Source organism: Ylistrum balloti, unplaced genomic scaffold, assembly GCF_031769215.1.
Source record: "Ylistrum balloti isolate Yb309-2 unplaced genomic scaffold, AGI_CSIRO_Ybal_v1 Utg369630, whole genome shotgun sequence".
In the NCBI taxonomy this organism is placed as follows: domain Eukaryota; kingdom Metazoa; phylum Mollusca; class Bivalvia; order Pectinida; family Pectinidae; genus Ylistrum; species Ylistrum balloti.
In genome coordinates this window covers 1,474,218-1,489,060 of record NW_026781896.1, presented here as the reverse complement: position 1 = coordinate 1,489,060, position 14,843 = coordinate 1,474,218, and the positions used below count along the sequence as shown (strand labels likewise).

The following is a 14,843-nucleotide window of genomic DNA, read 5'->3' as shown; positions in this document are numbered from 1 at the left end:
ATATCTGTGATTATTGATGTCCGTGATGATGGATATCTGTGATTATTGATGTCCGTGATGATGGATATCTGTGATTCATGATGTCCGTGATGTCCGTGATGATGGATATCCGTGATTATTGATGTCCGTAATAATGGATATCTGCGATTATTGATGTCCGTGATGAAAGATATCTGCGATTATTGATGTCCGTGATGAAAGATATCTGTGATTATTGATGTCCGTGATGATGGATATCTGTGATTCATGATGACCGAGATGATGGATATCTGTGATTCATGATGTCCGTGATGATGGATATCTGTGATTATTGATGACCGTGATGATGGATATCTGTGATTCATGATGTCCGTGATGATGGTTATCTGTGATTATTGATGATAGTGATGATGGATATCTGTGATTATTGATGACCGTGATGATGGATATCTGTGATCATTGATGTCCGTGATGATGGATATCTGTGATTCATGATGACCGAGATGATGGATATCTGTGATTCATGATGTCCGTGATGATGGATATATGTGATTATTGATGTCCGTGATGAAAGATATCTGTGATTAATGATGTCCGTGATGATGGATATCCGTGATTCATGATGTCCGTGATGATGGATATCTGAGATTATTGATGTCCGTGATGATGATATATGGATATTGATGTCCGTGTGATTATTGATGTGTCCGTGATGATGATGGATTATTGATGTCCGTGATGATTATTATTGATGTCCGTGATGATGTCCGTGATGATGGATATCTGTGATTATTGATGTCAGTGATGATGGATATCTGTGATTATTGATGTCCGTGATGATGGATATTTGTGATTATTGATGTCCGTGATGACAGATATCTGTGATTATGAATGTTCGTTATTACGGACGTCCGTTATCATGTGTTACTGGGGTCCGATGATCAATTTCTACATTATAAAAGAAAGGTAAAATGATTAATTTATTTCTCAATTGTTTGGTCTTGTTTAATTAAAGTTCAAACTATAACGCTAGAAATTACGCCAAAGAATTTCGACGAGTTATGTTTTAAGTACTTTTCAATTAAACATCTGTTTTTTGAATGAGAACACTTAAAGATTCGTGGTAGTACATACAAAATTCAAGTGCCGTTCAGGAAGGAGACATTACGTCATTAGATATGGATTTAATCGCATACCTTTAACATTTATGATTGCATGTGGCATATTAATATTTCAGTATAATAAATTTACCATAGGAAATCTTGAGAAAAAATTTGAACATATCTATATTACTACCTATATAAATGTTAATTAATTGCAAATAATTATATTAACGATGAAACACAAAAACCAAATTGCAATTCGTCTATTTCCTAAAGGAAAATGATTGGATGTTTCCGTCATATGTGACAGCAATAGGAGCCCAACGTCATGGCGTCAAGCGTTAATGAATTTCTACAATTGATTTCGGGTGATGTTAGTTGCCTGTCGTAACTGCTAGCCATAGAAAACACGACATTGTTTTGGGAAATAAATATGTTCGGCAATTTGAATATTGTTAAGTTGTATTGTCGGCAAATGATCTCATTAAGACATATGCTATTTACTTGTACAATATAAAGTTGAATGTGTTGATGCTGGTAAGTATGTCTTTAGTGTCCATTGCAAATGACCTTTTTCCTAAACGTGGCATACTACTTACTTGAATTGACTAATGTTTACATGGCTGGCGTCGCCGATGAAGTAGAAGACGCTTCTTCTTCCCTAACACCAGGTCTTATTTCCCTTGCACTTTTATAAAAGTATCCGTTTGTATTTCCTTGTGGTTTTATTTTGACTTTGTTCTAACGGGTTTGATTTTCAATAAAAATCCTGTCGACATGTTGTTATTTTCTTTTATTTTTGAAAAGGCGATACAGTGTTTAACAATCCCTATATACATTACTGATTTATGATAATCATAACTTGCTTTAAACTGATATAGATAGTATTCATTATCGTCCGGGCAATCCGTCACGCATAACAGCCGTTTTGACGGTGAACAAACATTTTTTAAAGCCCACGAAACTGACGTCAAAATGGTCAAGAATTTACCGTCATCCATGGCATTTGAAGTTACAATTCGCTCTTGTTACTTAGATAGTAACTTTGCTAAGCAAATGTAAATAAAACCTCGGTTGGGACAAAATAAAATGCTCAAGAAATGAAAAATTCACTATATTACAAATGAAATCGTCATGATTATCACACAACTTAATTACAAACCATTCCTGTTGCAAATGAAGATTAAGAGTTTTTTTATCGCAATAAGAAGAGTATGCATTGTTTTTCATTCAATTTTCTCAGCCACACGTTTCTTATTTACAGACAAAATTATCAATGTATCTCTAAGGGGGATCAAAGGCAAATACTTTGGAAAATTATAGTGCACAGTTTGTTATCAGAGATATGACAATGGTATGTGTTGGAATCCTGCCACTAGACTCAAACGTGATTGTAAACCAATGGTTACAAAATTGTCATCTGTATATATAATTTTTGCTGTCGTTGTTTTTCATAAAATATGCTCTGATTTACTTCCATGCCATTAATTTATCTCACCTTTCCTCTTTCTAACAAGACTAAGGACGCATGGTGAACGATCGGGTCCCTTCTCATTGAATTGACCTAGGTAGGGGGTTACTTCATAAAAATGTTAAAGTATAGGAGTCTGACTATGTAAAACAAAAATATCATTGGAAATCATCTTACTAACACATGTATCCAAAACATTCTTTATCTATACCAGAAGGAATAAATATAATCATTGAGGTTCCATTAATTGGCACTGAACGAATAGATTGAATATATATGTAATATGGCATTCAAGAAGCAAATCAACACCCTTGTAAAATATTGATTTTCGGCAAGATACATCAGACATCGATCCATCACTCTCTCGCTCCATTTTTGCTAATTAGACAACAGAAACATACGCTGGTCCAAACTTTAAGGTTCCAACAATTGAAAATCTTAAAATCATTTTTTCTTCTTCTTAAATCAAACACTTGACTGTTAATATTATATATATATTTCCGTCGTCAATAGTTATTTTTGGCGTATCAATAACGCCTCCGATAAGTATACCGGTATTCCTTAGAGCTGAAAACAAGTAAAAATTATGCGTGATATGTACTTGGTTGGGAAGGAAAATTTAGATATAGGCGCCATATAAAATGAGGAATCATTTCTAGATTACCTTCACATGCTAGAAATGAATCTTTTTATTGAAAGGCATGATAACAAGTAACAAAATAAATTTCAAGTCATATATCAAATATAGTATCCCACAAGTAGAAAACTTCAAACTATCTCTCTGGTGCATTGTGCGAAAGACAGGCGAGTGAATTTGTTTTAACATATCAACAGATGTTTACAATTAGATATAAATATATGCTAAATGAAGAAATGTCTTAATTATACAACTGTATTACGTTCTTCTCGTTCAATAATGTCAGTGACCTATAGTGTAAAACATAGCTAAGCAAAATAAAACCCTTGAAGAAAAATGAGTAATATACCTTTAAATATTTACTCTCTCCATGGCTGATTTAGAAACAAACAGAAGACGCTTATCCCTTCGGAACACGTGGTCATTTTTTCTCCTAGAACTTGTTTAATGGTGTGCGTGGTAACCTTTGTTTTGCGCATTTTATATTTTTAGAGGTTGAATTAAGTTTGAGTTTATATGTCGACAATTTCTTTATTTCTGTCACCCCGATTTTTTAAAAATATTCCAATTGTACAATTTGTGGTACGACTGTGATATAGCACTGGCCCAGTACAATGCTTGAACAAATCAGATATGTACATTTGTTCGTATGCTTGTTTTAGTGTTTTATACATCAATTATGACAGAATACCTTATCAGTGTCTTAAAAGTTCAGCTGAATTTTGCGAGTGCGAACCTTTTGCGAGCCACTTTGATCTTTCTGATCCGAAATGTAGCTGATATCTTAAGACAATGACCACGTATTGTATATGTCCTGCACCATTGATTGAAAATTAAGATTATGTTCAATCGATTTTTACCTGATATCGACGTTACGTTGAATTTTTCCTGATGACGCAAGCCAAAATAACTGCCCTTTGAAGAAATGTTGTTCCAAACTTCAACGGATATAATAGTACCTTATATTCGAAAATTCATAAATAAACTCTTTTATCATATCATATAAAAATTGCTTATTTAAAGTTATTTAAATTTTTGAACGTAATATTGAAGTAAATTCAGAAAGTAATTCTGTCAAATTAATGCACGTGCGACACTACAGGTGTTTTCAGTCACTGCCGAATACAGCAAAAATATCCTTGGCAGGTGTATTCCGACAAAGGTAGCGCCAGTGGCAGGATACAATGTTGTATATGTGAAATACATGGAAATTTTCCTTACAACATCACGAGAAAAGTTTACAAAAATGATTTTGACATTTTTCTTAATCAATGCATTGACACAAAGGTGTTACAATAACATGTATTAATTGACTCTTGGTATTAGATGGGCTTTTGTAAAATTGTAATAAACAACTTTACCCAGTAAAGTATGTAAGAGAGGAAAACTGGTATAAAATGTAAGTGAATTTGGATATACATTTGCTCATTACTACGAAAAAAAATCACAAGATTCTCTGACGCACATGGCGAAAATCTCTTTAGAATAGCAATTTTGGTTTTTCACCCGAGAAGTGTTTGTGTTAATGAGAGCGTAACAAATTTGTCTGCAAGAGATTAGTAGTCGCTTGAAATATTTCTTACAAATTTCCCGTCACAAAGACTTTTGGGTGTTAACTTCTTAAGCGTGGATATGAATTTTAACACTTTCACTAAATCCGTATCAAAACCAGACTGTATAATATTCTGCTTGATTAGAGTAAAGACCTACACCAATGTGGTTCTATCGCCTTCACCAATTACCATTTCTTTGGTAGGAATAAACGGCTTTAGACGATTTGATATGATTACAATCTCGCTCCAAATTACAGTAGATAGCCTACACACAGAAAAAATCTACCGAATCTAACAGTAGACGTCATACAGGAAACACCAAAAAAACAACACATTGTGTGATTGATTTTAAACAGATGGAATAATTCTTATATGTGAAAAAATATTACGTTATCAGGAGTGCGGTCACGTGGTTACTATCCCAGTGATTAATATATAAGAGATAAACACATATTTATATCTGGAAACATGTTATATTAATGCGCGCGGAGCTGGCCGGATGAGTAGATATTTGTAATATATACGCCGTATAGTATGAGAGGGCCAGTATAAACACGACCAGGAGGATCGTACAGTGGAGGCACAGCGAATCGTCTGCTCTCGATCTCTCAGGATTAAGTATTAAAACAGACGATAAACGCCAGGTCTTTTTACCTCGTCAGCTGTCTAGTGTTGTGGAGTGTCAATGGATTATCACCGGCACGATTTACCGTGTACAGATCTTATCAATATTTCAACAATATGATGGTATGGTAACGATAAATTTTGTCACCTTTAAATCTTAAGAATCACCCGCGTTATAATACTATTAACTTTACTATAAGGAAGTTATATTAAGATCGCCAGTTCATGACAGAACCAATTAAGAATGAGTCGGTTTAAAAAGGAATAACCATGTTCCAAACAATTTGTGGTGGATTTTATCGATGTATTTCTGAATATGTTAATCTGATTGTGTGATGTCACGGAAAATTTGATAAGTTGTTGTGTGTGCGGGCCCCCTTCTGTCTCAATCATGTCCCACGTACAACGATGTGGATCTACTACGATATTCTGCAGTGTGGTGCTTGTCTTTATTTGTCAAAGTATTTCTTCGTCAGGATCTGCTCTAACAGTGTCAGAGATTCAGGAGACCGGCAAGGTAAGACAATTAATTACTTATTGTAAATATAGCTTAATAGACATTGATTTCCGTATTTTAATTAAGATCGGAATTTTCAGGTAAAAGGTGATGTATAGGTACGGGTAATACAGCGGATAATTGTAATCCATTGGGTACTTAATTACGTTTAAATGACGTTTTTATGAAGGTTATATATACAGGTTAAATATGTTGTCATTTTACAGCAGTTATCATACAGTAAACTTTTCATACGATTCGACAAGAAATACTAGAATACCTACGCTTTACGGTGTACTCATTTACAGATGATACCAGTTGTAATTACACAGGTAACAAACAAGTAATTAATAATGTAATTAGAGATCATGTTTTACATGGCACGTAATTACGGATACATGTTTTAATTAAATAGAAATTACACTTGTAATACATGACGTTATCATATTATACTTTCTCTTTACGCATCTTGACTGAAATGTGGAATTGTCTCTTTCCGACAGCGTTACTAACAATAAATCTGTTTGGACAACATCTCATTAGTTACTATCTGTAAATAAAATATGGTACTTCTGATATTTTATATTTTCTTGTAAAGTATACTACCAGTTATTGCTAGATCAAGCTTAAAAGTTGATTACACTATACAATGTATCTTTTCCGGATTCCGGAAACCGCATATTGGTGCAGTTTTAGATATTGGAATTAATTGGTTGATAAAATATGTATCTTCAAATAATCAAATATTATTAACCATAGGCTGGTCAATGTTTTAAAAGTAGAAGTTTTCCTTAAAAAATAACGTCTGACAGACTGAAAATAACAAGATTGTGTGATTTCATATTTTATATTGCAAAAATTCAATTTGAATTCTTGATATATAGCATCATTTTTATAATACCACGGAAAATATATTACTGACGAATTTTTTTGCAATATCAAAGTGTTCCGAGTTTAATGAGACCAATACAAATCAGTCTAAACTTCACACTCATTCACTCTTGTTATTTTCCATACATCTTTCATATTTCAAACATACAATATATTATTTCAATTTTTTTTGCTTTATGATTTATATATATATAGAGAGAGGGGTTTTATGAATTATATTAAGGCTAAAAAAGAGAGAAGAATGTGTGTCGGCAGTTTTATTAGATACGGTACGATGTTACCTGTAAACGACACATGTAGTTCACTGCTTCACTAGAACGCTTTATAAACAATGATCTCTCGGCTATAGCACATACATCAGGTACACAGTCGACTACAATACGGAGCCAACATATGTTAGGGAGCAGGTGCAGGTTAGCCTTTACTACCAGGGAATATCGTCTATCGGACTTGTTCTATACACACTGTAATCAAGTCGAATTGAAATTCGGGTTAATAACGTATAATTTATCCTGTTGAAATTATCATTCAAAATATTTCATAGTAGACACAATATAAATCAATAAAAACCACACAATTTTAGTAATAAAATACTAATATGACCTTGACACACAAAAAACAAATAATGATTTTAAGTGTCATGGTGGATAGTGTCATCGAGTGCACAAATTTAAAAATCGTCGACTTCCCATGAAACTAGATTAAAAATTCAATGCAAATAAAACACAGTATTCGTCAGTTTTGGTATTTCACGTTAGATATTTATAGCAAATGTACGTAAATGACTTGCTCACTTTTGACCGCCCCTGATCCCTATACCAGGGTCGTTCGTTCAGCTGTCACGTTCATGTCTGTCCAGGTGATGTGTTAAAAACATCCAAAACCTAAATGTCACTGTTGAATTACATATACATTTGTTTGACGGGAGAAAAAAAAAAGAAAAATTAAAACATTTGGTTACATTTTAAATGAAGGAAAAAAAACCTGAAATGATATGATTATATGAAACTTGATTGATTTAAAAGGACACCTGGGAAAATAGAATGCAGTTGACAAAATGGAACTATGTAAGGTCAGATATAAGGTTAGAATTTTGTTAAAAAATGGTTCCGGATTCACAGCAAATCGACAGGTACAGAGGTTTGTTATACGTTTGTCTGACAGTGTCTTGTCAGTACAATACATTTTGGTCACTTTATAACAATCTCGGTAGTCGGACTTATATATCATGGATGAAAGATTTACCCGCCCCTTTAAGATCATACTTATTTTCTGATAAGGATCTCGCGACCTTTTTTTCACAAGATACATGTACATTAGAACAAATAATGACCAGACATAGATCGGCTGTTTGGGATAACCGAACATTCCGGTCCGGTAACACATCAGGACCAATGGTGATTTTCCTGACGATTCAGGAATCATTTATCAACGGAGTTTAAACCCCGAAACAATATGGTTGTATGTAATAAATTTAGCTAACTATACCATATAAGGCGAATAATGTGTTAAAATTGCATCATTATACTGGTTTTTCCTTCTAGAACTTCTCGTTGATATTGGGGACTAATAACTTGGGTCTCATATCGTCCTGCTTTATATTTTGCGTCTTACATTGACGTATACAAAACTATCATGTGACCTTGCACAGGGTGTGAATAATTATATCATGCTCTACAATATCGGTACTGGATATATAACATTCAAAATAAAAAAAATAAGCCTCCGGTGAATATATTTCGGTCCTTCCAAAATGATAGCGTCTAAAAAGACATCATGTTGTTAGTTGTGTATCTGTTTCTGTAGGTGGTAGATATGCAGTGTCTTGTCGGTGGGATGAGTGACACAATCGTTCAGGCGTTTACCATTCTGATTTACGCCGAAATTACCACACTCTATCTCTTGTTGATGAAACAAGTATTTGTACTGATGAAGCACGTGCTTTGCCCGACACTTAGATGTTTATCAGCATGAGGATAATTGCATCAGACACCTATCCTCAGCCCCTTGTCTCTCAACACAGCACAGAGTGTGTGCCATATGTACAGACCGTATACTCACCACGCCCCTCAACACAACTACTGCTTGTGTCAGGGTAGGGATATCTGGTGGGTAATCCTTTTGATTCATAAGTATGGCGTGAGCTTCATTATACGATGTTAACGACCGTCAAAGCGTTGTATGTCATTGAGTGTCTGCAAGTTGTTGTCGTTCATCGTCCACAAATATGCTTCACTCCCTTCTCGTGTGTGGTAGCTACGTAAATATACAATTAATTTCTTAAACGTTTGATACTAAAATTTATGTAAATTAATATCAAACAAAGAACTTTTTTTCTCTAGAATTAAGATTGCGTGAAATATATATCTACTTTACATATTTATCTTTGATTTTCAGAGGGGATTTACTTTTGTTACAATTACATCATTATATAGATATATTCTTGGGACGATCAAATACATCATCAAATACATGCTAGAAATTCTTTATTCCAGAAGTACATGTTTATATAATTAGTTATTTAGTACCCCTAGTTTATCAATGTCACTGCTTGGCCAGTCAGTTCGGTAATTGGCCGTGTATAAGCACGCACCTGTAATTAGCGAGATACACACGTAGAACGATGCACTTACATAGTATGATAAATCTTACCTGTACTACTCAGTATGTTAAAGAGCATCTTATATCTACGCTTACCATCGGTAATCACACAGAGACTAAAAACTCCATATCTCCTTGTGAGGATTTTCGGCATTCCGTGATAGCATTTATACGCACTTAAAATGACGGATCTTTCTCAGTTGTATTTAATATTTAAAAAAACGTGTTTGATGTGAAACGACAGTTTATGATCGGTATTTAAAATGAGAAATAGGTTTCATCTATCTTTTCGATTATCAACGTGATGATCAAGATTAGATCCGACTGGCGATGAATGTGCAGTTTTTGATGACAAGAAAGGGATAGCATGTGTAATGTATGTGACAAAAGCGACAAGAAAGACTTCACACCAATCCAGCTCAACATCTGCCTGGGATGGGCAGATACCAATTTCAGATAAAACGATCAGTGAAGATAAACTCTTTAATTATAATTTATCTCCTCATCTCGTACTTTCTCCTCGTCAATTTTCATTTTTAAGTGGTTACAACATTTCGTCATTTCACTAGTGGTCATAAATGACTGCCAATACATTTTACTGCAGAACGGATGTCTTTGAAGTATATCCTTCAAAAATTTTCTGTTCAATTCCGGGAATAAAATTTACAGGAAAACGCTCATGTTGTCTGAAATTTACGACAAAAAGGTTAATTTTGTTTCATCCAGAACTCGAGAATTACTGAGATCCTATATAAAGATTAGTGGCAGGCTTGTGTTCAGGGTTTCTTTTTACAAAAGCTGTACAGTATCTGTGTGATGTTGGTAGCGACGGCTAACCAACAACAGTAATTGTTCTGAGTTAAAATTTAAAGTTAACACCATTTCCGATTATGAAGCAATTAAAGTGTCTGTTCCACGAAGTCTGTAACCAGTTTTGAAATTAGCCGATTATATTGTCTGACGTATGTTATAATTATCTTGTATTGTTGATTGCCAGAACGTGTTGTAATGTCGAAAAAGAAAGTCGCGATATTTACATAATGAAAGAAATAAAATTTCGTTACATCATATGGGTCATGCACATAGTGTCAGGACACAAACTGAAGCACATTCCTAACACGCTTCATTTTCTTTTTAAATCATCTTATTTTCGCTCCGAAATTTATTATATTACATAGAATCGTAAAATCTCCCGACAAACCATGTCCTTTCTTCGCCCTTTCGAAGCCGACCTGCATTTTACAGATTGTCAAGTTAACTAAAATGTTTTCGAGTTGGGAAACATACGTACACATGAAACGTAACCCTCAGATATTTCTGTGAAGTTAGTACAACTCTGTGTGACATTTCTTTTTTTTTCGTAAAAGAAAAGAAAATGAAACAAAAATAAACCTATTTGAATATTGGGAACCTAAATCAAATTGTATTTTATATTTACAGAAGTTACAGAATAGATAAATAAAATATATTTTATTCTTTGGAGTGGAATATACAATTCTGTATCAATAGTGTCGTGTTGGAAGAATAAAGCTACCCACAGGAACCTCTTCTCTACCTGCTCTAATTACATATGCTAAGTATCCGAGCATCATGCATGTACAGGTGGGCAACATACATTTGTTAGTTGTATTATCTAACGAACCATTCTACATCACCTAGTGTCATTGAAAATGCTAAAGTTTTGGTGTCTCGGCATAGTATGTCACATGTACCTCTAAATAATACACACAATATAAATGACTCCAGTATCGTCTCCTCTTCATGGTAGCCCTGCTATAAGTGTTATATCTCCTCCTCATGGTAGCCCTGCTATAAGTGTTATATCTCCTGCTCATGGTAGCCCTGCTATAAGTGTTATATCTCCTCCTCATGGTAGCCCTGCTATAAGTGTTATATCTCCTCCTCATGGTAGACCAGCTATAAATATTATAACGTCTCCTCCTCTAGGTAGCCCTGCTATAAGTGTTATATCTCCTCCTCATGGTAGCCCTGCTATAAGTCTCCTGCTCATGGTAGCCCTGCTATAAGTGTTATATCTCCTCCTCATGGTAGCCCTGCTATAAATTTGATATCGTCTCCTCCTCATGGTAGCCCTGCTATAAGTGTTATATCTCCTCCTCATGGTAGCCCTGCTATAAGTGTTATATCTCCTCCTCATGGTAGCCCTGCTATAAGTGTTATATCTCCTCCTCATGGTAGCCCTGCTATAAATTTGATATCGTCTCCTGCTCATGGTAGCCCTGCTATAAGTGTTATATCTCCTGCTCATGGTAGCCCTGCTATAAGTGTTATATCTCCTCCTCATGGTAGCCCTGCTATAAGTGTTATATCTCCTCCTCATGGTAGCCCTGCTATAAATTTGATATCGTCTCCTCCTCATGGTAGCCCTGCTATAAGTGTTATATCTCCTCCTCATGGTAGCCCTGCTATAAATTTGATATCGTCTCCTCCTCATGGTAGCCCTGCTATAAGTGTTATATCTCCTCCTCATGGTAGCCCTGCTATAAATTTGATATCGTCTCCTCCTCATGGTAGCCCTGCTATAAGTGTTATATCTCCTCCTCATGGTAGCCCTGCTATAAGTATTATATCTCCTCCTCCCGGTGGCCTGCTATAAATTTGATATCGTCTCCTCCTCATGGTAGCCCTGCTATAAGTGTTATATCTCCTCCTCATGGTAGCCCTGCTATAAGTGTTATATCTCCTCCTCCCGGTGGTCTGCTATAAATTTGATGTCTCCACCTCCTCCCGGTGGCCTGCAATAAATTTGAAATCTTTTCCTCCTCGCGGTGGCCCTGCTATAAATTTGATGATATACAAGATTTTGAATTAAATATTAGCCCATTAGTATACTTTATGAAAACCAGACTTGCCCAAGATGTATGAGCTATTTGTATGTTTCTACACCAAGTGTAAATAGGGGCAAAGAAGCAAACAGTCTACCTACCCAGTAGTTGTCGTTGGAAATCTTTTTGAAGACATTGTGCTCGTCATGGTCTGTCTACTTACATACATATAGTGGAGGGTCAAGAGGGTGTGACGAGAGATCCAGAGGCTGTTTTTAAAATTTAAGACAAAATTAAATATTTCCAGGAATAATTAGCATTTTCGCGTTATGTTAATGATGTACAAGTGATTTATATCAATATGACCAATGGTCAACGCTTTGCACTATAAAATTTCTGAATCTTGAGTTTTGATAAAGCCCCTCACTACCCCATATCGGGTACAGCATCTCATTAATATATATGATGGGTATCATGTTATTGTTCAAAAATAAGAAGTTTAAAGGTCTTTAATTTATGATAAATTTTCGTCAGAAATGGAGCAATTATCCGCCCATTAAACTTGTATCGGTCTTTGTTGTGGTACGGATACGGGGGAGACGATGAAAGCCTCTCATTATACTGGAAATTCAGCCTATATTATATTCTGAATCTGAGGAGAAATTTAAGGGAATCAAAGCTATATTTGTATTCTTGACAGGTAACTTTTATCTTAAAAGAATTCTGTTCCCTTTGTCGATATTTCATCACGGTGTATGTCCTCCATCAGTTTACCTACAACTAAATTTCTCACCCGTTCCTGATATTTATTTCAAGGATTCTCGAATTCAGAATTCAAATTTATTCTTTAGTAAATAGGTTTTACATTATGTTTATTTTTTTATCCTTCAGGAATAAAAACAAGTTTGAACTTTTCAAGTATTATATGATGTTTCTTATACCTTAGGTTTAACCACAGCTGTCAGACAGATGTCAATGACTAAATCCCAGTTAAGTGTAGAATCTGTCCGTTATAAATGACAATGTTATTGACAGCAGCCACATGTCAAAAGGGAAACTTTAATTGAATATGCCAACGATTTTTCATGTACAAAAGTACACTTTTGACAAACAATTTCATGTAGGGTTGTCGAGAGGTCGATATTTTAACAAGATGATAAGAAAATGTACACGAATACTTGAAGAATAAAGTACCTTTTATGAAAAAGTGATTTTAATATTTGACAATAAATGTAAGTTGCTACAATGTAAAAGACAAGTTTTATACAGACTGCTATTGTCGATGTATACATACATATTGTGCCTGAGGGTCAAACGTGCATCTCTTTTGTAACTTAAGACGAACCACACAATATACGATAAAAGTCAGCATGAATTGGCCCCAAGGTGGCATGTTTGATAACACAGAGTTTATAGGCAATGGCAATTGTGTGAGTATCGCAAAATTTACGTTTTTGAGGTTGTGAAATTCAGGAAATAATTAATCAAATATCTTCCTGACAGGAGAACTGCACATTTTACTGTCTTATTTTAGCATTTATCGTCAATTATTTCTTTTTATAAATTTATACATCATTATCATCACCATCAAGACATCAGAAAAGAATCCAATATATATTAAAAGTTAAAAAAACACAAAGCAAGAGACATGCCTGGTTGAAGCTGAAAGATTTGCAATTCCAGAAAACAAGGAATGGTCACAAACATTCTTGTATTCTGTTATCATACATGTACTGTTGGTACGATTGAACTGTCATGTTTTGGCAATATTGAGATAATAATGCAACGGAATTAATATCTATATATATATATTTAATTAATTATTTTCGGAGAGAAGAGTATAAACATGTAAGCAGTGTTAATTTCAGCTGTAATTAGATACCAATGAATTTCCCTACATTATACAACTGTTCGGCCTTTTATTTTTTTTCAGGTTTATATTATTGAAACCCAAAATGCGACTGTGGGAGACCCAAATTAAGTCTTTTATTCACATCATCTAAATACAGAGTATCAGTCAAAATTATTAATGCTATACTCAAAATTACGTTCTTCATGAACATTCAATATTCATATAAACAGACTTTGTCTTAATGACAATGCAGTTCTCGTAATGAATCAAAATTTTAATACTCAAAATTGCAGTCTAAATGACGTCTTAATACTAAGAATTACAGTCTAAATGACAAAGTGACTCTCAAAATTAGTCTAAATGACATCTTCATACTCAAAACTGCAGTCTAAATGACAAAGTGACACTGATAATTAGTCTAAATGCCATTGCGATAAGTGATACTCAAAATTATTATCTAAATGAAAACTTGATGTTAAAATGTTTTAGTCGAAATGACATAGCGATACTCAAAATTACACTCTAAGCAATTTTGTACTAAAATACAATAAAAATAACAATTTGTTAAACTTGAATATACATTCCAAATAAAAATTCTCGCTCAAATCTTCTGTATAATCAGTCACACTCGTGCTTACAGTGTCACAATCAAATTTATCTTCCAAATGGCCATGTCATATCTGAATGTGCGTCTGGAGCGTAGAGATTCATGTAAGGCTTAATTGTCAGTTCACAAATAAAACTGTGGAGAGGAGTTCGTGAAGCGGATATAAGAGGGTATTATATATCTGACATTGTGGACTGACGTGCATCGATACCAGTGTCCAATACGGATGACGTGTGAACGAAA

General features: G+C 34.4%; 1 protein-coding gene across 6 annotated transcripts in view; it reads left to right on the top strand.

Moving 5' to 3' along the window:
* The first annotated feature begins 5,206 nt into the window (after positions 1–5,206).
* LOC132552108 (SPARC-related modular calcium-binding protein 2-like) overlaps positions 5,207–14,843 on the top strand; it is a 75,022-nt gene continuing 65,385 nt past the window's right edge. For 2 of the 6 annotated variants that reach the window (XM_060216258.1, XM_060216254.1), the window contains exon 1: positions 5,210–5,884. In XM_060216258.1, coding sequence (XP_060072241.1) covers positions 5,759–5,884 — 126 coding nt within the window. In that variant the 5' untranslated portion in view covers positions 5,210–5,758. Of the gene's footprint in view, positions 5,885–14,843 lie in introns of all 6 variants that reach the window. The other 4 variants (XM_060216274.1, XM_060216266.1, XM_060216280.1 and 1 more) reach the window with 3 other exon arrangements.